General features: G+C 36.8%; 3 protein-coding genes across 3 annotated transcripts; all 3 read right to left on the bottom strand.

Moving 5' to 3' along the window:
- Positions 1 to 391: 391 nt before the first annotated feature.
- Positions 392 to 12303, bottom strand: rtn4a (reticulon 4a). The gene is made up of 7 exons (XM_053637063.1): positions 11874 to 12303; positions 7723 to 7930; positions 7467 to 7605; positions 7307 to 7376; positions 3670 to 3716; positions 3033 to 3091; positions 392 to 833 (listed from the first exon to the last, which is right to left on the bottom strand). The coding sequence occupies exons 1-7, from the start codon at positions 12151 to 12153 to the stop codon at positions 791 to 793; spliced, it is 846 nt and encodes a 281-aa protein (XP_053493038.1). The 5' UTR covers positions 12154 to 12303; the 3' UTR covers positions 392 to 790.
- A 3118-nt stretch (positions 12304 to 15421) lies between these two features.
- Positions 15422 to 18846, bottom strand: LOC128615184 (leucine-rich repeat-containing protein 15-like). The gene has a single exon (XM_053637057.1). It carries the CDS (start codon positions 18836 to 18838, stop codon positions 16820 to 16822), a length of 2019 nt encoding a protein of 672 aa, XP_053493032.1. The 5' UTR covers positions 18839 to 18846; the 3' UTR covers positions 15422 to 16819.
- A 1155-nt stretch (positions 18847 to 20001) lies between these two features.
- Positions 20002 to 24818, bottom strand: LOC128615187 (leucine-rich repeat-containing protein 15). The gene is made up of 4 exons (XM_053637061.1): positions 24545 to 24818; positions 24034 to 24414; positions 23599 to 23689; positions 20002 to 23001 (listed from the first exon to the last, which is right to left on the bottom strand). Exon 4 carries the CDS (start codon positions 22991 to 22993, stop codon positions 21581 to 21583), a length of 1413 nt encoding a protein of 470 aa, XP_053493036.1. The 5' UTR covers positions 22994 to 23001; positions 23599 to 23689; positions 24034 to 24414; positions 24545 to 24818; the 3' UTR covers positions 20002 to 21580.
- Positions 24819 to 25056: the final 238 nt, after the last annotated feature.

Below are 25056 nucleotides of genomic sequence, written 5' to 3' on the forward strand. Positions count from 1 at the left end.
AGTTTGCTGGTCACTCTGGTTCGTTCGTTCTCTCTCTCTCTCTCTCTCTCTCTCTCTCTCTCTCACACACACACACACCCACTCAATCTCACACACACTCACACACACACACACACTCTCACACACACACTCAGTCTCACACACACACACACACACACTCACTCTCACACACACACACTCACTCTCACACACACACACTCACTCTCTCTCACACACACACACACTCACTCTCTCTCACACACACACACACTCACTCTCTCTCACACACACACACACACACACACGCACTCACTCTCACACACACATACACACACTCACTCTCTCTCTCACACACAGAAAGATTTAAACAGATGATAAACTACAATGTGTTAGGAACATCACTGAAGTCATCTATGATTTATTCACATTTATTTTATTTTCACAGACAGGCAGCAGTGTAAAGAAAAATAAAGCTATATGAAAAATGATGTACATTGAGCTTCACAGTCATAAGATTCAATATACACTATAACTAATGCTATTCACATTAACGATAAAGATGCAGAAAAATACACTCATTTTATTCTTTTATAATCTCATTTTCATTTACACAGACACAAATCAATGAAATAAACACTGCAGCAATGAGAACTAATAAAGCAGGGGAAAATGAAAATACAAAATCCATTTATTTTTAAGTGGATTTTTTCCTTAACACAATTGATTTAACACACACTGCAGTAACACAACAGCTTTGCGTAAACACACACTCCACGCTGTTTATTCACTTGCATTCAAACACTGCTGCTCTTTATTCAGCTTTATTCTTCACTCCATGAATCTTTGCCTGAATCCTGCAAAATAACGTTACAGCAATAAAATTAACACTGAAGAATAAACACACACACACACACACACACACACACACACACACTCACCTATTCATATAAGTTTCTTTCAGTTTCTCCGTGTATGAATAATTGAAGTGAATGGTTTTATATAATACAAAATACATATACTGAATGTTTCAGTTCCTCTGTGAATGTTATCTGTGCAAAAGCATAAAATGAAAATATCTTTTCCGAGTCAGACCTACATTAAAAGCCCAATATTTCACTTGGCCACTACACTAGGACTATTCATTTAACTTGCAAGCTGACAAGGATGCCAAGTGACAGCCAGTGGCAAGCCTGCACTTGCCTTTTTTCTTAACTACATTTGGTATACAGACAGGTGACATATTAAAGGAAAAAAAAAAAAAAACATTATAAAGTGTTTTATTGAGATGTTGGGCCACCACGAGACACCAGAGCAGCTTCAGTGCATTTTTGCAATAATTCTACAAGTCTCTGGATCTGTACTAGAGTGACAAACACCTTTCTTCTACTGAATTGATTGATGCTTTGATGGTGGTGTAGAGTGATGGCCAAAAGTACTTTCACACATAGAGCGACTCGCAGCGAAAATGTGACTGGAGGCCATTCAGAGCTGGTGACTTCCGGCGACATGAGCGACAGCGACTATATGTGGGCGTGTCCAGTGACTTAGGAAGTTGAGAAAAGTTTACCTTTATGCAAATCTTGAGCTACTTGGTGCAACGACTACCAATGGGAGTGAAGACAGTAGAGCGCACATCATCCCTGGCCACCCCCTGCTCACTAGCAGAAGCAGTGCCATTGTGGCAGAAGCCAATTAGCTTAGCTTAGTGTAGCTTAATTTAGGATCTTAGCAGGATTGAAGCAAAAATAAATAAATAAATAATAAATAAATAATAATAATGAAACACTCACTTTTTGTTGCAATTGAGCAAAATCACAGTGTAGCGCCTATCTTTGGTGCAGCTTGTTGCTGCTTCGGCACCTGGGACCAAGCAGCACCAAGCCAGTCCGGCTTCTGGTCACCATCTAACATATCGTGAATGACACCCTGATGGTGACGCTCACTTACTGAGATAGGAGCTACACTGGGATTTTGCTCAATTGCAACAAACAGGGAAGGTGTTTCATTATTATTTTGCTTTAAAAGTGCTAAGGCCATAAACTAAGCTAAGCTAATTGACACTTGTGCTTTTGTAGATGGCTGAGCACACACTGCTTCTCCTTCATCTCGTAGGATATGATGCATATATACATCGGTGAATTTTATAGATCCTCTCCCTCCAGAATGTTTCATTTTAGCAGCAATAACACTGGTTTGTTGTCAAAAGTGGAAATGTTTGTTGCGCCACACATGTTACTATGGCAATGAGTAGAAGGAACGCCTATTGGCGACTTGCAGCGATAAAATCGATGTATGTGTGAACGTAGCTTAACATTTCAAAATCTCCCATAGGTATTTGGTTGAGATCTGGTGAGTGTGAACGCCATAGCAATATGATTTACATCATTTTCACCTTCAACAAATCATTCAGTGAGCCCTCATGCCCTGTGAATGGATCCAAACATGTACTATATACTTAAACTGTGCCAGCATAATACATGCACTGTTTTTCCTTTAATTTGTCATAAGTATGCAAATGGATCTTTTTCTTGTTGTTTTGGTTGCTATTATGGAATTCAATGGAGAACACTTTTCCCCTAGTTTGAATGCACATATAATAGAATCCTCATGTGGTTTGCAAATTTAGAGGCTCTGACAGTACTGTCAATTTGTGCTTAATAAAATTACTTTAGGGGGTACAGAAGTAGCTCGCTAATTAGAGTGTCAAGTGCCACAGAGGAGGCACCAGCTGCCATGCTGTAGAACTTCCCCTGCTGTTTGACATCATGTGTGTCTGTACCACAAAAACCATTGAACTTAAAATAATTGACAGTGCAGTGGTTCATTTTTAGCAAATAATGTGAAATGTATGAACAAACCCATCCCTGTGGAAAAGAAATATTTTTGCAAATATACTGTCCGTTAAACTCAGAAATGACCTCTATAAGATTAATGTGATGATTTAGAGAGAGAACTTTAATCCGTGTATTCTGTCTAACTGTATCAATCTGCATAAATGTCTTCTAATGCTTAAAAGAAAATAAACTAAAGCACCAATTGGTCTTCGCTCTTACTTTTTCACTACGTCTTGGAGGTGGCTGTTCACCAGTCCATAGTAATGATCAATCTGCGTCTACGTGAGATAAAACATGAAATTGAATTAAAATTCAATTTACACAAGCTCAACCAAACAGTTCCTGATTTTATTACTCATACACAACATACGAACTATGTGATATTACTAGTGAAACAATTTAAAGAAATTCCTCTTAAATAAAACAGGTTAAATGATACCTCAAGGCGGTGACAAGGGCTTAACTTGTTTTTCCACATCATTAAATGTGACTATAAATGGATAAAACATCATGCGTCCTTCATTAACAATAAAAGTATTATATTATATTATATATATATATATATATATATATATATATATATATATATATATATATATATATATGTATATATACATACACACACACACACACACATATATACACACACACACACACACACACACACACACACACATTATATATAAATAAATAACAGGGACAAATTGTTGTAGTACAAGAGGAATAAAACACAACGTGCTCTTATAGGACCTGCGCCTCAGGCCTCATCAGACCACCCAGTCAGTGATGATTTTTCTATAATAACATGCCCTGTCATGGTCTAATCATTATGTGTTTTCATTGTCTTCAGACTCACCTTGTGTTTTTCATAGAGTACTGGACAGGTGAATGCTGCAACTTCACCTACAAGAGGAGAGAGAAATCAATGATCACTATTCCAAACTACCAGTCAGTTTCTCTTAAGCATGATAGAAGTAAGGATGTGCCAATATTCATCACTGAGCAGATCAGACTTGAGGAGTAAGAGTGCTTGCTTCCATCCCTGAACCGAACATTCCCTGCTCCTCAACGTACAACTGCTCACTGACTTTCTCGGTTTTCTTGCTTACAAATGAGTGCTTTCTTGGAGTAAAAAAAAAAAAAAAAAGCCACTGATAACCTTTGCTTCATGTTAACTACTTGTCTCTGTACCCTCTGTGCTTTCTCTTTTAGATCAGGTCACAGAGTAAACTCCAAACCCATCTGAAGAGGAGTGTGTGAGTCAGAGCCACCTCCTCTTATAGCATCACAACTGGTAAAACCAACTATTCTCAGGACACAATTAACCCTCCTCCTCCTCCTCCTCCTCCTACTACTACTACTACTACCAACAACAACAACAGTAGCTGACAAGCAAGCCCAGAATGGCCATTGGGAGAGTTGACCTGTATGCTGAAGCCACGAGTAAAGTAACAAGAACAATGTAGTGAAGTGTTGTTCGAGAACAAGTCCACTGTTTTAGGTGAACATTGGAAACTGATTTTCAAATAGCTGATTGCTGATTGCAATGCTCAATGCAACTTAGTGTTTACCCTGATTTTTTTTTCTATTAAAAAAAACAAAACAAAACAACTTTGGCGTGTGAATTTTGATGACTGTCCATAAATCAAACTTTTTGTTCATCAGTTGATTCCCTCAACAGCTATATATTTTCTAATAACGCTCAAGCAAAAGTAAGAAAACGTCAAGGAAAATGACCGACCAAAGTCTCACCTTCTGATTTTCTACTGCCTCACAAAACCAAGGTTCACCACTTCACAGGTTCCCCTAAATACTTGGCATGACGCAAAGGTTTTTCATCCCGCATCCTTTCCTCTCAGGGAATTGGCTTTTATTCACGTTTGGTTTGACCGCTGCTTTAGCTGAGAAAGTAAAGTTTTAAGGTGTCTATATACAGTGGGGGAAATAAGTATTGGACGTGTCAACATTTTTTTTCAGTAAATATATTTCCAATGGCTATTCACATGAAATTTTCACCAGACATCAGTATTAACTAAAGAAATCCAGAAATATAAAGAATTCACAACATTAAAGTCCATAAATAAAGTTGTGTAATAAAGACACAGGAAAAAAGTATTGAACACACTAACTGAAATTGATTTAATACTTAGTGGAGAAGCCTTTGTTTGTAATGACAGCTTCAAGACGCTTCCTGTATGAAGAAATTAATCAACTGCAGTATTCAGATGTGATTTTGTCCCGTTCTTCTAAACATATTGTCTTTAAATCTTGTTCAATTGGATTCAAGTCAGGTGACTGACTGGGCCATTCTAACACCTGTATTTTTTTTCTCTGAAATTGAGAGTTTCCTTTGCTGTATGCTTTGGATCGTAACAACGTCTCATCATCATTCTGGTGGATGGCAGCAGATTCTTCTCAAGAATTTCCTGGTAAAGGGCTCCATTCATTCATTGTTCATATGAAGTCTACCAGTACCATGCAATGAAAAACAGCCCCACACCATGATGCTTCCACCTCCAAACTTCACTGTTGATATAGTGTTTTAAGGGAGATGTGCAGTGTCATTTCATCTCCAAACATGGTGTGCACTCTACACTCTCCCAGTATTTCATAGATTTGATCAAATAAGTTGTAGCAAACTTTAAGCAAGCTTTGACATGCCTTTTCTTTAGTAATGGAGTCTTGTGGGGTGAGCATGAGCAGTGGAGTGCATTGCCTATTGTTTTCTCTGTGACGATGGCACCTGCTACCTCCAAGTGTTTCTGGAGCTCTTTCTGAGTGTTCCTTTTTTTTTTTACAGTGAAGAATAAATATCAATGCTATGGCTAAACTGGTAACAAACTAACCTTTCTGAACCTTCTGTTAATTTCTGCTTTGTTACTGTAGGCTTTGTTCCTCAAAACCTGCTTTAATATGTCAAAAGGTATGGCCAACAGTGCTGAAAAAATAGCAAACTTTCTCAGGCATCTGAGATTTTACAGGGAAAACAGGAACATACACCTCGAGATAAAATTCTAGAGAATGTGGGCCAAGATCTACCTCCATAGATGATAAACAAGTCAGGCTTTATAAGCTACCAGTAAACCTTTAAAGGAGGTGCTGAGTATGCAAGCTTGGTTGTAAGGGTGTAAATACTCAAAGACATAAAGTGGAATGCGGCTATAAAGAACTTAAAATCTAAGTATCAGTAATTTGTGCTTAACTCAAGATGCCCCAGCCAGCCACAGGTGTTATCTGAGCTGAGCACTTGGTGGGTGTGAGATGAATTTGAATAAGTTGCAGTTTATTATACTTTATGCCAGATGAAACAGTTTTACTGACTGGGAAAACTAAAAATAGGCTTAACAGTGATACCATGCCAATAGAAAATGCAGAGGCTCTATTAAGCAGGGCTTTGAAATCGACAGGTAAAATTGCAGATTTCAAGTTGAACCGTTATTCTGAATCATGTATACATGTGGTCAATTATTTAAGATGCATTAATGTGGTGGACCGAGTGCCATTGTAAATCTGAGTGACATTTTGCATAACAGTGGAAGACAGTGTCGTCAAATTGTCCGAAAGAAGAGGAGAAAATATAGGATGCAGCCTGCAATCTGAACCATGAGGAAATCTTTGTGACAGGGACAGTAAAGGATTTATGTTTGTCAATAGATAAAAAGTGGAGTCTGCCATAGAGAGGAATGTAAACCATGCCAAACATTTCCTGGCGAGTGAGAACAATTTCACTCCATCAAAGGCTGCACCGAGGTCTTAAAGAAGAAGAATATTGAGGGTACAAGAGTCAGCAGACAAGAGAAGAGCATTAGTGAGTCTTACAAGAGCTGTGTCAGTGCTGTGCAGTGAAAGGAAACCAGACTGGAAAAGCTCAAAGGGGTTGTTATAGCAAGGTCATTCTGTAGCTGAATGGATACCAACCTTTCTAGCTGTTTCAACAGAAATGGGAGATTAGAAACAAGCCCATAGTTTGTGAGATAAATGTGGATCAAAGCCAGGAACATCACAAAACTGATTTGATCCTAAATTCCAGGGTTGTTTATGTGACGTACAAATCAGATTTTATGAAAGCTGAACTGTTTACGAACTTTTCTTAGGGAGAGCTTAGAGCCAGGGGCCAGAAGAAGGACTAGCTCTGGTATCAGACTTCAGTCTGAAGTGAATGTACTGGCTATGATTGGACCGTGATTGCTTTTCAGTGTGGCCTGATTGCAACACAATGATGAAATAAGAACTACATTCATTCACTTCCAAATGTCAGTGTTTAATTCTTAAAAGAAAGAAGGAAAAAAAAAAAAACAATGCCCTGCTGAAGAGATCAAGCAATGTAAGAGCAATGCAATGGAGGTTTTGCTTTTCACTGTAACACACTATCTGAAGGTCACTAATGAAAAACAATAAAGTTTGTGTATTATATTTCACATTTGATCACTGGTGTGTTTGCATTTTTGTGAAAATAGCCTTCCCTTTTTAACACTGCTAAGATGAACACTTACCGATAATGAGAAGGGTGAGTCCATTAAACACAGAACCGACGTAGGTCAGAACCCACAGCAGCACTGCTAACTGTACACAATTAACACACAGAAACAAAACTCTATTATTATTGTTGCCGTTATTAATATTATTATTATTATTATCATTATTACTAAATACCTTCAGAGAGTCAGTCAGATCCTCCACCAGGAAGAGACGCTTCAGCTCATTAACAGTGGCATTGGTCTGTTTCAACAGCATATCACTGTGTTTATAAATCACATCAGCTGGTAGAGTAACATCCTGGTCCAGATACAACCTGAACACACACACACACACACACACACACACACACACACAAAGCCAAAGTCAGTATTTAACTGCTTCATTGCTCTAAATGACACTTACAGGTTGTGTGTATGTGCATGTTTCTCACTTAAACGGGTGTGTGTTCTCGCTCTTCTGTAGGGCATCTGTGATTCCTCTGTAGATTCGGAAGCAGATGGTGACAGATAACAGAGCCAGAGCAATGTATGAACACACACTGATGATGCTGAGCAGACTCAGAGAGATCAACAGTGACAGCGTCGCTCCGAACACACACGCTGTCTTCTGTACATCACGCCAGTAAAGCAGATCCCACACTGAAACACGAACACACACACAAACTATTTACAGGGTGACACAGCAGATCTCTTATTGAAAAAACATAAGCCAGAATTATACCCGACGCTTAACTAGAAGTACGACTGCACACATGCCGACTATTTGAGCAGGTGAGAACAAAAACCTTCTCTGGCTGCCAGTTTTGTCTTTAATTTCTGACTTGTACGGCACAGTACAAACGCAGACAAGCTCGGCTGTCCTAAGCGGTGTCTCAAACTGAATACTATGACTTTATCCCTAAAAGCATTCACTATGTACTGATCAGTGAGAACACGCTTTCATGTTGATGCACAGAGATGTTGGTTAAATTAAAACACTTAATTAACTAATTAAAATACTTGACATACAAATATGCAACATAATCTTCTAGAATAATATGAGGCTGTTTTAGAAAATTTATAACTGATTAAATAAATAAAATATTGAACCACTTTAAAAAGAATTTAAGCATGTAATGTTTTATGAATGTTATTAATGAAAAGGAATACTGTTTGCGTATTGTATTCCATCTTTTTTAATAGCAGTGTGATTGCATTTCACTCTGGCTCAAAATCTCCATAGTAACCACTCCAAAGTGATAAAAGCTATAACCAGTTCCCACACCAGCCTCTCTTTTTTAAATTTCTTGGAAAATCACTGACCGACACTGGAGACTCACATACAGCCAAAATCAAGGGGTGTGTCTCAATCAGCTCCGTAGTTCAGCAGTCAATGCACTAATCAGGGAGTCGGCCATTTTAAGGGCTGTCTCAATCGCAAAATCCTTCCAGTGTACTAGAACGTTTGCTCCATGAAAAAAAACTCCCACAGTGCACAGCAAAAACCAGGGAGCATCGATGCTCACTATGTTTCCTTACTGGAAATGACATCATATGATAAGCAATTTTTTTTTTTGACTTTCTATATATGGTCTGTTTTAGTCTAACAACTTTTAAATGTTGAATGATTTTTTTTTTTTTTTTAATCCACTAGCTAGTACAATACTGCTTCATGTACCATGACAGAAATGTGTGTGATTAAGCTAACAAATTTATATGAAATTTTTGGTAGCGTTTTAGAATGCGAGTACAGTCATGTCACCAGAAATTGAGTTAGCAGTGTCCCAGTTCACATTTCTGAAGCTCTTGTTTAAAATTCCTGCATCAATTTTAACAAATGTTTCAATCCAACATCAGGTGTTACATGCTGAAATAAGAATCCTGCATGTATCGCTGCACTTGTGTGGCCATGAAGGCGTAGCCAAGTGCCGACTGTGACTCTGAGTTGTAGAGAAAAAAAACACATATGAATGAATGTTGCCACTTTTGTGTCCTTAACTATGGGTTAATTATGTGCTTGTTTCAGGTGTCTTCTGTTTTACACACAAAAGTAAAATGTAAACTATATCAAAATCTATTTAAATCATCCTTTCATTATGCTCTGAACACTTTCATGATAGCTCAACCAGGACAAAGTCATCCAGGAAAAGTATCACGGTCTCATGTCATATCATGTTTTTTATGGAGCTGTGTTGTAATTACAGTTAGCCCAACTTTAGCTGTCCCCATCCACCATGTTTGTTGTCACATCAGTGTGACAGTTGTGTATCTAAGCATTAATTTTCTTGAGTGCAAAGTTCCATTTGAGCCACTAGATGGCAGCACAAACCTCTGAATACCGGCACACAGTCTCCAGTTTTTCAGGTCACTTGGTCGGTATACACACATCCTTGCACACTCTCTACCCCACCCTTCAGACACAAAACATCATGGAACCATGTCTGACCACTGGTATTATTTTGCTGGTGGCTCATTCTCAGGTTACAGGTTCATGAATCAGGCTGAGAACAATCATCCATCCAAAGGGATCCATTACCATGCTTTTACACTGGGCGGTTATATTTCTTAACCTCTAGCAGTTGTAAGACAGGCTGAATGCAGCCACTTTTAAAAGGCGCTGCTGCTGGCTGAGCTTTCACATTTTAGAAATGTTCACATTTTCAGAAAAGCACTAAGTGATGTCAAGTGCTTTTAACCTCCCGATCAATCAGGTCACAAGTTGGTGAGAAAGTCAAACACACAGAGTGCCAGTGAAAATATTTGGTAAGCAAATACAAAGAGAATTAAGACATGTTGAATTGAAAATAGTTCATTACCAATATTATAATGTATTATATTATATTATAATATAATACTACTAGCATTGCTAGTACACGCATTTAAATATCTAGGGCATATAACTGAAAGCCCTCTCATATAGTAAAAAAAAAATGAATAAATGAATAAAATGAGAATATGGTGTAATTTAGGCCTAACTGGTTTAAGTTCAGGTTTATTCGAGATAATCTGACTATAGCCTCAGCAGAGACACCATATAAACAAGCTTTAAAAGGTTTTAGATAATTTTTTAAGCTGGGAAAAGTTAATGAAATTCTCAAATGTAATATTAGTTTTTAAAATCCTAAATCAGTCCCTCCAGGATTTTGCGATCGCAGAAAATTAACGCAAAAGCAAGGAAACTCCACAACATTTGGAGGAGCTTGCAATTTTTCACAATTACTGAAGATTTTCCACAGATTTGGGCCAAGATGCGTCATCACAACACATCATGTGACGTCATCACAATGTGCATTCAGCCAACGCCCTGATTGATTCATATGTGTCGAATGAGTACAGCTTATTTACCAACAAACATCACTGCGAAAGACAAACAATTTCATACAATTGCAATTCAAGTAGTTTTCTATTAAAAAATAAAGCACAAAAAACTCTGCAAACTGCATCGCAAATTTTGAACAAAGCATGCAACATAATCAAGCATTTTTGGCTGTAACAATTACCTCAAAAAAAAAAAAATCTCTGCGAAATTCTGTATGTACTGCTAAATTATTTTCTCCATATCTTGGGGAATTTATATATAAAGCCACAAATATGTTGACTAACAGCCTTTACAAGTGGTGATTGTGTAATATCTTGTTTTTGGTCAATTTGCAGTTTCTTGTCACACATCACATGATTAGAATGAACTTCCTGTTAATTTAAGAGATCTGAAAACCATTGCTTACCACATACTTATGTATGCATGTGTGTATGTATGTATGTATGTCTTTGTTGCATCATGGATTGTGTTTGAAGTGTGTTCGATATTTTATGCATTCGTTTTACGTGTAAGTAACCATGTCCTTTAAGCATTCTTTTGTGACTTTTTTTGTCAGCACATGTCAGCACATGTCAGCACAAAAACAGTCTCAGTCAGCGCCTTTGTTTCAGTTAAAAAAAAAAAAAGGGGTGAAAGCCTAGTGTGAAAGTAAAAGACTTAAAGAGCAGTCCTGAGGTCAGATACTGTGAATGGAAAAAAACAAAAAAAAACAAGACATAGTCTGTAACTGTATAAATACAAGTAAGGATAGATCAATCATACACCCAGTATGTGTATTGTGCCCCCCCATGGAAAATTATCTTTCAATGTACAGAATTCAGACATTAATGCAAACTAATAGCACTTTGAAGTATTTTAATTATTATATTCCAAGTTAGTTATGGTGGGATATGAAAATGCTGTTCACTAAGTGATAGGTTTTATTAATGTTTTAAGTTATATATCTGAACTACACACGTGGGTTGTTGTTGAGTACACTTTACTCATGTTTATAACATATTTACCTTTACGCTACAGACAGATTTTAAATGCATTATCAGTGGGAAACAAATGGCACCCCAATAGTGGATTGGAATCACCCAGAGAGCAAGGTGCCCTCTAGGTTGCTGCCTGAAGACCCGGATGAGAAAGAGGCATCTGATTGGTCCGTTGGTGTACGGGACTTATACAGAAAGAACTAGTCCTAGAACTACTTTATCGTTATATATAAATGCTGTATGCATTCATGATAAAAATTATGTGAGAAATGGGTCGGAAAAACGGTAGTTAACGGTCACTACTTACACTGAGACGATGGTGCTTTAGCTTCCGCATGTGCTTCCTCTTTTTCCGGTCGGGAGTTTATGATCTTTACGTTTTTTATGTCCATGATCGGATCTTCCGATCGGTGTCTCTCGATGGCGTCTTTTGCGCCTCCGGCCAAATCCAAAATATCATCCATGTCGAAGTTTTTACAGTCGGAGAAATCTGACACCTCCTCCATAAACTCACCGGGGGCGAGTTCCTCTCCTGCCTGCTGCAGGTACTTCTGATGCTCTGTAGTGGAACTGATCTGATCATCCATAGCGGAAACTGCTCTGAAATTAGTACCAAGCTTACAGGATAACTCTCAGATCTTCAGCAAAAGTATCTGCTTATTAGTTTGTTGTACATGATCGAACTAACCATTCCAGCTGAAACAGGTTTTTTTTTTTTTTTAAGTTAAGCCGGAAGTTACTCAACTCGTCGGTAACAACGCAACACCAGGGGGAGGGGCTTAGCGGTCCATGCTTACTCAAGGGGCGTGGTTAACTGTTAAATGCCATGCATGTGTGAGGTATATCATGTTTTTTTTGTTGTTTGTCTTTTTTCATTTCGTGGGCTTCATTTTTTTGCAGCCAGGGACCCCTTCCAGAGGTATAATAATAATAAGAATCACATTTCAGATTTCACTTTAAGAATCATAAAAGAGCAAATATGTACCATCATGTTAATTTACAGCGCTGTAAAAAAAAAAAAAATAAATAGTCTGATTTCTTCTGTTTTTGTGTATATATCATACAAAATAGTTTTAGATCTTAAGTGAAATACAACATAAAACAAAGGCAACCTGAGTGAACACACAATAGAATTTTTATTTATTTATTTATTTGTATTATTGAAGCAAAAAAAGTGATCAAACACCTATCACCCATGTGAACAACAAATTGCTCGCTTAAACTTAAAAGCTGAATGTGCCATCTTTAGCAGCAATAACTGCAACCAAACGCTTCTGATAACCGGAGATCAGTCTTTCACAGCACTGTGGTGGAATTTTTGCCCACTCTTCTTTGCAGAATTGCTTTAGGTCAGCCACACTTTAGGGTTTTCGAGCCTGAAGTGCCTGTTTAAGTTCCTGGCACAGCATCTCAATCGGTTCAAGTCAGGACTTTGACTAGGCCTCTCCAAAAGTTTAACTTATCTTTTAGAGCCATTTAGAGGTGGACTTACTCCTATGCTTTGTGCTTAATCCAGTTTCTTTTTTTTTCCTTCAATTTACAGACTGAAGACCGGACATGTTCTATGCTTGTACTGTTTTCTTATAGCCACTTCTCATTTTGTGAAGCTCAGCATCCTTTTGCCACACATCACAGCTATATTCCTTGGTCTTACCCATTGTTATGAATGACTAAGGGAATTTGGCCTATGTGTTACCTCAAATTTATACCCCTGTGAAACAGGAAGACATGGTTGAACAATTTCCAGTTCCTAATCACCCAGGTGTACTAAAAAAACATATAAATATCAAATTGATTTTCATCAAATATATTTTTTCTCATGTGAATTCATAGGGATGCCGATAATTGTTGGACACCTATATTTAACAAAGATATATATATATATATATATATATATATATATATATATATATATATATATATATATATATATATATATATATATATAGTATAAACCTGTGTTGTGCTTGAAATTGTTTGAGCTCCATGAGAGCAGAGAATTTTTGTGATTTTTAAATAAAACATCAAAAGTTTAAACAATAAAGACAATTTTTCACAGCCTTCTTTGCAAATATTTACCAAGGGTGCCAATAGGAGAGCACTGTATATTCAATGTATATGATTATATTTTTATGTATTTGTTCACTGAAGAATAATCCAAATAATTCAATCCTTATAGGAATTCGTGTATTGAGAAAAATGGTGCACATGTTGAGCATGTTCTGTAAATAAACATTTTTGTTTCACCATGTTTTATTATTATTTGTTTCCTATTATGCTGGACTTATGGGATATCCTGAATTTTGATTTATGATTACATCCATTACAAAATCCAGATTAATCAGTTATATAATGAAAATATAGCACATGTTTTATAGAGCCACGATGACTCGAATGCCACTGACATTGTTCAAGCAGCTGTAACAGAGTAGGACATTTGAAATCTATATAGGTTTGTGTATAAAACAACAGAGATGAAAAGTTATATCATTAATGCTCATTCTGCTTAGCTCCAGTGCCCTACTGCTGGCTTCTCTCTCTGCTGGTGTCAGGCACGGGCCCTTGGTGAGAGATTCACCAGATCAGGCTGTAAGATGCTGTGGCAGAGAGCTAATGCAGCACAGGGAGGTCCTGCTTCAGCTCCTTAGATTCCTTACAGGTGATAACAGTTAGTTATTGAAAATTGGTAAATTGGGTTGCCATTAAATAGCTTCCTCATCTAAAACACACCAGACACTGAACTGTGGATGCAGTCTTGATACAATGCTTTACAATTACTCCTAAAATGAAGAAATTGTTTAATAAACTGAAAATTTGTTCAGATTTATCCATCCATTCATTTTCTGTACCACTTATCCTACGCAGGGTCACGGGGGAGCTTGGAGCCTATCCCAGAGGACTTGGGGCACAAAGAGAGGGGCACTCTGGACAGGGTGCCAATACATTGCAGGGCTCAAGTCACACACATACATTCACACACCCATTCACACACTATGAACAATTTGGAAATGCCAGTCAGTCTACAGCGCATGTCTTTAAATTGGAGGAGGAAACTGTTTTTTTTTTGTTTTTTGTTTTTTTTTGCAGCTGAGGTTAAAATTTAGATTTTTCAGATTTTGCTAAGGTTATTAACAAATATGCAATAGCCACCCCAATGATATCAAAATACCACCACATCACCATAGCGGCTATTGAACGGTGTTCAATATATATATATATATGATATATATGATGTGATGCCAACAATAGCGACTATTGAATGGCATCACATCACTCCTCAAAAACAATCATATTCAGCTTTAGACACCACATGGGTAGTCGGACTTCGAATGTGTTTTGCAACACTGACACCAAGTGGCAAATATGGTGTAATTAAAAATAAAGTAAACTCCAGATACATGGGCTTCAATTGAGCTTCAGGTGGGGTTTCAGTAAAAATAAATCTGTAAATGGAGACTGACTGTATTCTTAGTTAGGTAATTATATTATATTACATAGGGAGTGGAGAATTCATAGTTATTGTAAAAGAAATTGCAGTGACTGAGACTGAGGCTTTAAAAGGTTACTAATTATATGATCATAATGAATGAACATAGATTCTTATACAGCACAGATTGTCTCAGAGTTGTGTTTATTTACTTGTTTGTTTGTTTATTCATTTATTCAATCACTCACCAGGAATAATACTTTAATTATAAATTCATCATAATGTGTGGCATGATGTATAAGTAGCATTGCCACCTCACAACTCCAGTCAGTGTGTGTGTGTGTGTGTGTGTGTGTGTGTATGTATGGACAATGGACTCTGGGTCCATCATGACCCTGACCACAACAAAGTGCTTACTGAAATTGATTAAATGATTAACCACCCTTTGCCTTCAAAATATTACTTTATTTAATGACATACAAACATGTACCAAATTATATATAAATCATGGTGTTTAAGATACTGTACAGGTGTTTAGCACAGTACCGTATATGCAGTATGCCCAACTGTATTGTACTTGAATAGTGACAATAAAGTTATTATAAACCATAGATGAATTCATTACTTTGTGTGTCCTTAAGTGTTAACTGATTCTATAAAATATTACAATTTTTACGGTTGCATATGCCGTGATTTGTGTGGTCACACAGTAACCTTGTATAAAGCACATACATTAATAATGTTTTTCAGTCTGTTAAAATTGCAACCATGCCATGCAGAACAGGATGGAAAGTCGATGCAATGAACACTAAATGTCCAAATGTATGTGGACACCTGTTGATCATACCCATAAAATACTTGTTGAATATCCAAGTTCAAAGTTGGTCTCCTCTTTGCTGTTACAATAACCTCCACTCTTCTGGGAAGCCTTTCCACTAGATTTTGGAGCGTAGCTGTGGGAATTTCTGCCCATTCACCTACAAGATCATTAGTGAGGTTGGGCACTGATGTTGGTTGAGGATTCCTGGGGTGCAGTCAAAGTTCCACTTCATCCCAGAGGTGTTCAGTGGGGTTGAGATCAGGACTCTGTGCAGGCCACTTGAGTTCTTCCCACTCCAAACTTGGCAAACCATCTCTTCATACAGCTTGCTTTGTGCCCATGGGCACTGTCATGCTGGAATAGGCGTGGGCTTCTTAATTCAAGTAAAATGAAATCTTAAAGCTATGGCAGGCAAACACATTGTGGACAAATGTTTGCTTTCAACTTTGTTGCAACAGGTCCACATAGGTGTGTGATGGTCAGGTGTCCACATACTTTTGGCCATAAAGTGTAGCACACATTCAACTATTTTTATATAATTACAAAAAATAGAAATGAATGCTAAGGGGGGAAAAGATCAATAATAATAAAAAAAAGATAAATAAGCATAACAAAGGCTCTATTCTAATGTTGATTAAAACCCATAAAATTAAATTGGGAGGAAATCAATATATAGTTTGCAAATTATTTACAAACTCTGCCTAGTGGAGGCTGTCCACCAAGCATCAGTGACCACATAAGGATGCATTAGTCAGAGAAGCAAACAAGAGGCAAAAAGATAAGTCTGAAGGAAATTGAGAATTCCACAGCTCAGATGGAATAAGCTCTTTACAGGACAATGATAGCCTGAACACACAACAAAGCTGGGTTTTATGCAAAAGGCATACACGCACACACACACACACACACTTGAATATTATGGACCAATTAAATCAATTTCATTTTCTAAGACTATTAAATCTGGTAAAGTCCAATATGATGAATACTTAACCACATAACCACAGTCTCATAGAGCCACAGTCTCAGTTTCTTGAAGAGGTCTGAGTGTAATAGATTTAGTGTAGGAAAAGTGTGTGAGGTTGACAGTGCAATAAAGCTTTTCTCTTTCCTGGAGAAAACAATACAGTGAGTATGTGAACTTAACGAGTACCACTGTACAGCAGATCTCTATTATCAACATTGTTGTGTAGGAAATCATCAAAACTTTGCATGATAAGACTCTGTCTGCTGGTGAGGAGGAAAACATGTCAGAAGATGGATCCTGAAAGTCCGAGAAACTAGTACACCCAAATGTCTTGAGTCTGGTGGACACTGGTGCTATAGTTGATGTGGCCTCTGGACTTGTAACTGTGGTAACTGAAGTTGTTAAAGCTGTACATGCTGTGGTTTGTTCTGTGGTTGGAGTAGTTGGTGGTGTGGTTGTTGCTATAGTGGTGGATACTGTAGTTGAAGTTGCAGTTGTTGTAAGGATTTCTGTGGTTGTCATAAGAGCAGTTATAGGAAAAGAAGTGGTAGATGGTGTAGTTGTAGACTGAGTGGTTTCTAATGCAGTGGTAGGGGAACGAGTGGTGAATGTTGATGTTTGAGTGGTGATCTGTGTTGTTCTAGTCAGTAAAGTTGGTGCTGTACTTGTAGTGGCTTCAGAAGTGGTAGTTCTTATTAGGGCAGATGTGGTTGGTGACAGAGTTGTTGGAACAGTTGGAGTCGTGGGACATATCAGTTGGTCTTCTTTTAAAGATGTGATTAATTGGTCTTTCAACTCTTCAGGATACACACAAACCACTAGAGAAGAAGACTTTATCTTAGGCAGATTTTCCTTCATCCACTTGTACATGGGCAGCAGGTTACAGTCACAGTGCCATGTATTGTTGTTCAAATGTATCTTTTTGAGTTTTGGCAGAGAATCAAAGACATATCTTGGAATTGTTCTCAGTTTATTGTTTTCCAGTTTGAGGGTAGAAACAGATTGTAGGTTTGTGAAGTCTTTAGACTTCAGTGCTTCAATGAGATTATTCTGAAGATTGAGCTCAGAAAGTTTCTTAAGTCCATCAAAAAAATCTCCAGAAAGTGTTGAAAACCGATTTGAGGACAGGTCTAATTTCTTAAGCTGGTTCAGTGACTGAAAAATCCCAGCAGGTAAGGATGTAAAATTGTTGTTGTTCAGAAATAATTCAGTCATATTATGCGTTTCTGTGAAAAGTAGAGGGGGGAGAGCGGTGAGCTGATTGTGATTCAGCTTTAACTTTTTAAGTGCAGAGAAACCCATAAATAGCTCAGGTTGAAGTTCAGTTAAGAGATTATTGTCTAATAACAGCGTTGTCAATATGTTTTTATGTGGAAACAAATTCGGTTGTATGCGTGTGATTCTGTTGCCATTTATTTGTATTTCCGTCAGATTTGGTAGATTATCAAAAATTCCATCAGGCATTGATGTCAGCTGGATCTCATTCAACCTAATTATTTTCAGCTTATTGAGCTTTGAAAAAAGGGATGATGAGATGGAAGTAAGATTGTTCTTTCCAAGATTAAGCTCTGAGAGATTCTCCAAGTGATCAAATGTTCCCTCTTCAATTGTTGAAATCTTGTTGTCTTGCATCCGGAGTATTTCAAGATTCCTGGTATCATGAAACAGTCCCTTTTCTAGCCTCTGAATGTTGCTTGATTTCAGAATCAATTTATGAAGGCTGGTCAGATCCTTAAAAACACCAACAGGTAAAGATGTCACTTGGGTCTCTGAAATGTCAATGGTTTTCAGATGTTCTAAACCTTCAAATGCACCTTCTTCTATAGAAGTTGTAGGTGTCTGAAAAAACTCAATTAACTCTAGTTGAGGGTTTTGGGAAAATGCTCCTTTTGGTATGACACCAATCTGACTGCCAACAAAGGACAATTCTGTGGCTCCATCTTTCAGTGTTTCTGGAACTGCTGTCACATCTTTGCCATAAAGATCCTTATTCACATTCTTCTCAGTGGCAGAGCAGCAGATGAAATAGAGCAGAATGCAGAAATATAGGAATATTGCCATGGTTATACCTGCAAATAAAATAATAAGCACTGAGTGAACATTAAAGGATGTAGAATGTTGCCCTGTGTGATTTCTCTGTAACAAGCTGATTTTTTTTTTGTCTTATTAAACTCTAGAGAAAGTGAGAAAATGACTGTCTGTAGATGTTATAATGTACATGATAACAGGATCTTGTTTCACAGACATTCCACAGCATTGTGGATCAATAAATTACCACATGGTCATTAATAATATAAGACAAATAATACACATCAGGACTTGCTATTATGTGAAAATAATAAATTTCAGAATCATATCACCTTATGGTCGATTTTAATTTTTATTTTATCTCTATAAACAAACATGCACTATGATGTTCTTTTCTTAGATAATGTTGTCATAGTTTGTACAAGCAAATGACCAAACTATTTGACCACCCATACTATGTGTTCTTGTAATATAAGCTTAAAAATCGGATCCAAGTGGATACAGTCTAAAACACTTAACTATCAATGATTCAAAATATTAACCTCCTAATATTTGTATCTATTTAGCATGATAATTATCAACATAACAATAGAAATATTATGTGTCTACCAATAAGGCATAGAAGATATTTACCTCATACTACGTTGCTCCAAAATATTGACTTGTGTCAGCACATACTGCAGTGTAATGTGTTTATCTTCTTGCCGCAGCATACATGAACACCCTAAGAAGTGTGGGCAGTCATTTTCTGTTTTCAGAGATAAGAGCTGGGCATTGAGAAACCCTGCTTGCATAAAGCAGCATATTGGACTTTTTAAAAATAAAATATATATAATATAATAGAATTATAATAGAAATATTTAATGAAATGTGCATTTTCTAAATACAAATACATTTTACAATAAAAACTTTATAACACTAAATTTTATAAAGCATGTAAACTCTTCTTCTTCGTCTTCTTTCTCTTCTTCTTCTTGGTCTTCTTCTTTTGCGTGGCATGGTGGTTCTAGGGACCCTGGTTCATCCTGAACTCTGCTTACTGCCTGGTTATCATTTCCCACTCGGATCAGTTAAAAGAAGGATTAGAGAAAATAAGACACATAATAATAATCCTAAACCATATTTAAAGTTACATTACTAGTGTTCTTTTTCGCTTTGATAAGTAGATTCACAAAAATAACTTCTACCATCAAATGTGAAAGGGAAATAAGACAAAAGGCATGTTTATTTATAAGGATTAGTACAATTATCATGTCAGTTTCTTTAATCCCTTTCAATGACTCATGCAAACAAGCTTAAGCATCCTACAAAGAAATATACACAGTTTATATGTATTATGAATTATATAAAAAATACAAAGGTAACGTAACTGCATCTAGTTTCTTATGTTCAATACTGTGCCAAACTCATAGGCAGATGTAAAGAAATGCTATAAAGATGCCTTAAAAATAATGCAATTAAATGTTTTTGACAAAAATAAAGCAGCAAACAGCTTCAACTAAACAAAGTCAATATTTAGCATGACAAGCCTTTGTTTTTTAAAAATGTCTGAGTAGTGTCAGGTACACTTTGTGCAGTTTTATAAGGAAATTGACTGGCAAGTTTTGTTAAAACATCTTGGAGAACCTGACACAGTTCTTCTGAAGACTTTGACTGTCACACTTCCTTCAGTTTTTGCAGTTAATTCCTGACACAGCCAATAATTGTCTGAAATAATATTTAAAAATGTTTTTTTTGTTTGTTTGTTTGTTTTACTGAATGTAATGTATGTATCATTAAATCAGGAGCATACACAAGCCTGTTGTTGTTGTTTTTAACTAGGTTCTATGTATTAACTGGTTAAGAATGTGCTACAATTATGCTTCAAATTTGGTACTTCAAAAGTAAAGATATGTTGTATATGTTAAACAGCTAACCTTTTCAATACACTAATAAGCACTACCTTAATCATACTAAAATGCCTGACAAGGTATTAAGTAGAAATGTAGAAAATAAAATACCTCAACATTGGATATGTACTTAGAGTAACAAGCTATTAAGGAATTGATTGTACTCACAATAAATGTTCTACAAGAAGTTATGCCTTGTGTGAATTTATTAGGATAAATAACTTAACATGTTTTTTTTAGTCTTTTCCAGTTTACTGGTTTACTTTATTGTTTTTTTTTTTGTTTGTTTTTTTTGTTGTTGTTTTTTTCATAAATACTTTATAACCCCTTAGGCAGTTTTGCCAAATTACATTGTTGTTTTACCTAAAATAAGTAGCCCCTGTGCTTAGCTGGCTAATACCTAGAATTTAGGGCATTTTAAAAGAAAGCATTAGTTTTTCCCCCTATTGTCTTAACACAGCAAAACCTTTTTTTTAACATGTGCCAATCTTAACATTTTGTGAAAGGCTACTGTCAATACGTACTTACATATTTTATGTTAAATAAATGATTTTTAGTTTATAGTATCCCCATATGCTACCACATACAGTAACATACAGCAAACATGCAAGGAGATGGATGCAGAGAGTTGGAGTAACTACTACAGACAAAAGTCCTAGGGGTGGTGGAGGCTGGTGTTGTTTTCCTTATTTTGTGTGCAGTTAAAGAGTGTAGTAGTTGTGGCCTCTGGAGTTGGAACTGAATCTGTTAAAGCTGTAGATGCTGTTGTTGGTTCTGCGGTCGGAGTAGTTGGTGGTGTGGTTGTTGCTATAGTGGTGGATAGTGTAGTTGAAGTTGCGGTTGTTGTAAGGATTCCTGTGGTTGTCAGAGGAGCTTTTGTAGAAGATTATGTGGTTGATGGTGTAGTTGTAGGCTGAGTGGTTTCTAATGCGATGGTAGTTGTTGGAATGGTCATAGTGTTTGTAATGGTTAGCAGAGTTAGGGGACATATCAGTTGGTCTTCTTTTAAAGATGTGATTGATTGGCCTTTCAACTCTTCAGGATACTCACAAACCACTAGAGAAGAAGACTTTATCTTAGGCAGATTTTCCTTCATCCACTTGTACATGGGCAGCAGGTTACAGTCACAGTGCCATGCATTGTTGTTCAAATATATCTTTTTGAGTTTTGGCAGAGAATCAAAGACATATCTTGGAATTGTTCTCAGTTTATTGTTTTCCAGTTTGAGGGTAGAAACAGATTGTAGGTTTATGAAGTCTTCAGACTTCAGTGCTTCAATGAGATTATTCTGAAGATTGAGCTCAGAAAGTTTCTTAAGTCCATCAAAAAAATTTCCAGAAAGTGTTGAAAACCGATTTGAGGACAGGTCTAATTTCTTAAGCTGGTTCAGTGACTGAAAAATCCCAGCAGGTAAGGATGTAAAATTGTTGTTGTTCAGAAATAATTCAATCATATTATGCGTTTCTGTGAAAAGTAGAGGGGGGAGAGCGGTGAGCTGATTGTGATTCAGCTTTAACCTTCTAAGTGCAGAGAAACCCATAAATAGCTCAGGTTGAAGTTCAGTTAAGAGATTATTGTCTAATAACAGCGTTGTCAATATGTTTTTATGTGGAAACAAATTCGGTTGTATGCGTGTGATTCTGTTGCCATTTATTTGTATTTCCGTCAGATTTGGTAGATTATCAAAAATTCCATCAGGCATTGATGTCAGCTGGATCTCATTCAACCTAATTATTTTCAGCTTATTGAGCTTTGAAAAAAGGGATGATGAGATGGAAGTAAGATTGTTCTTTCCAAGATTAAGCTCTGTGAGATTCTCCAAGTGATCAAATGTTCCCTCTTCAATTGTTGAAATCTTGTTGTCTTGCATCCGGAGTATTTCAAGATTCCTGGTATCATGAAACAGTCCCTTTTCTAGCCTCTGAATGTTGCTTGATTTCAGAATCAATTTATGAAGGCTGGTCAGATCCTTAAAAACACCAACAGGTAAAGATGTCACTTCGGTCTCTGAAATGTCAATGGTTTTCAGATGTTCTAAACCTTCAAATGCACCTTCTTCTATAGAAGTTGTAGGTGTCTGAAAAAACTCAATTAACTCTAGCTGAGGGTTTTTGGAAAATGCTCCTTTTGGTATGACACCAATCTGACTGCCAACAAAATAGACTTCTGTGGCTCCATCTTTCAGTGTTTCTGGAACTGCTGTCACATCTTTGCCATAAAGATCCTTAGTCACATTCTTCTCAGTGGCAGAGCAGCAGATGAAATAGAGCAGAATGCAGAAATATAGGAATATTGGCATGGTTGTACCTGCATTAAAATAATAAGCACTGAGTGAACATTAAAGGATGTAGAATGTTGTGAGGTTTCTCTGTAACAAGCTGAATTTTTTGTCTTATTAAACTCTAGAGAAAGTGAGAAAATGCCTGTCTGTAGATGTTATAATGCACATGATATCAGGATCTTGTTTCACAGACATTCCACAGCATTGTGGATCAATAAATTACCACATGGTCATTAATAATATAAGACAAATAATACACATCAGGACTTGCTATTATGTGAAAATAATCAATTTCAGAATCATATCACCTTATGGTTGATTTTCATTTTTATTTTATTTCTATAAAAAAAAAAAAACATGCACTATGATGTTCTTTTCTTAGATAAAGTTGTCATAGTTTGTACATGCAAATGAGAGACTAGACCTAACTATTTGACCACCCATACTATGTGTTCTTGTAATATAAGCTTAAAATCGGATCCAAGTGGATACAGTCTAAAACACTTAACTATCAATGATTCAAAATATTAACCTCCTAATATTTGTATCTATTTAGCATGATAAGTATCAACATAACAATAGAAATATTATGTGTCTACCAATAAGACATAGAAAATATTTACCTTATTCTATGTTGCTCCAAAATATTGAATCGTGTCAGCACATACTGCAGTGTAGTGTGTTTATCGTCTTGCCCCAGCATACATGAACACCCTAAGAAGTGTGGGCAGTCATTTTCTGTTTTCAGAGATAAGAGCTGGGCATTGAGAAACCCTGCTTGCATAAAGCAGCATATTGGACTTTTTAAAAATAAAATATATATAATATAATAGAATTATAATAGTAATGTGCTACAATTATGCTTCAAATTTGGTACATCAAAATTAAAAACATGTTGTATATGTTAAACAGCTAACCTTTTCAATACACTAATAAGCACTACCTTAATCATACTAAAATGTTTGACAAGGTATTACCTAGAAATTTAGAAAATAAAATACCTCATCATTGGATATGTACTTAGAGTAACAAGCTATTAAGGAATTGTTTGTACTCACAATAAATGTTCTTGGAAGGATGCTGAGAGTTGGAGTAACTACTACAGACAAAAGTCCTAGGGGTGGTGGAGGCTGGTGTTGTTTTCCTTATTTTGTGTGTAGTAAAGAGTGTAGTAGTTGTGGCCTCTGGAGTTGGAACTGAATCTCTTAAGCTGTAGATGCAGTGGTTGGTTCTGCGGTTGGAGTAGTTGGTTGTGTGGTTGCTGTTATTCATAATTTTCAACTGACGTCACATTCTTATGGGAACGGCCACCTGGAGGGCCAAACTCGGCTTTCTTCTGCTGCCTGCCAGTTATATTTACCAGATTTGTTTTGCCAAAATGTCACATAGTTGTTGTTCAGTTGGGTGCACTAACAGTTTAAACAGTATGAATGGTTTACCTGACATTGAAAAAAAAAGTTTTGATTGGATTTATGTCATTAGATATTTTGTTAACCTAACCAAAACATTACTGCCCTAGAACACAGACTACAGTGAACCAGAAACTAATGTTAGCTAATTAGCACTCACCTTTGTTCAGACAGTGATTAATTTCTTCTCCTTCACGTCCCAAACAGCAGCATCATTGACCCATCCAGATCGAAAATACAGATGACTGTCTGTACTTTTGTACGCTTTCATCCTGGCGACAGTGTAAGGGGATGGATTCTCCACAATATTGCCAAAGTGGAGCTCTGGCAGGGACTTCGCTGTTTTCAGTGATTGAAATACATGCGGCAGGTGCTGTATATGGATCGCAAGTGCCTAAAACTTGTACTTTGTTCAAATACCTTTGTTTTTCTTCTTTTGAGATGTCATCAACATATTCGTGGTTTGAAATAGATGGAAAATTGACAGGCCTATACTGCAGTTCCATGAAGTGTCCAGTGTTGGCTGACATTGTGGAATGGTGTTTTGCCCTCCAGGTCCCCGTGCCAGTCACATGACTGAAAACTATGAATAGTGGTGTATACTGTAGTTGAAGTTGCGGTTGTTGTAAGGATTACTGTGGCTGTTAATAGGAGAAGAAGAAGTATTTGATG

The sequence above is a fragment of the Ictalurus furcatus genome, chromosome 11 (assembly GCF_023375685.1).
Source record: "Ictalurus furcatus strain D&B chromosome 11, Billie_1.0, whole genome shotgun sequence".
Classification (NCBI taxonomy): domain Eukaryota; kingdom Metazoa; phylum Chordata; class Actinopteri; order Siluriformes; family Ictaluridae; genus Ictalurus; species Ictalurus furcatus.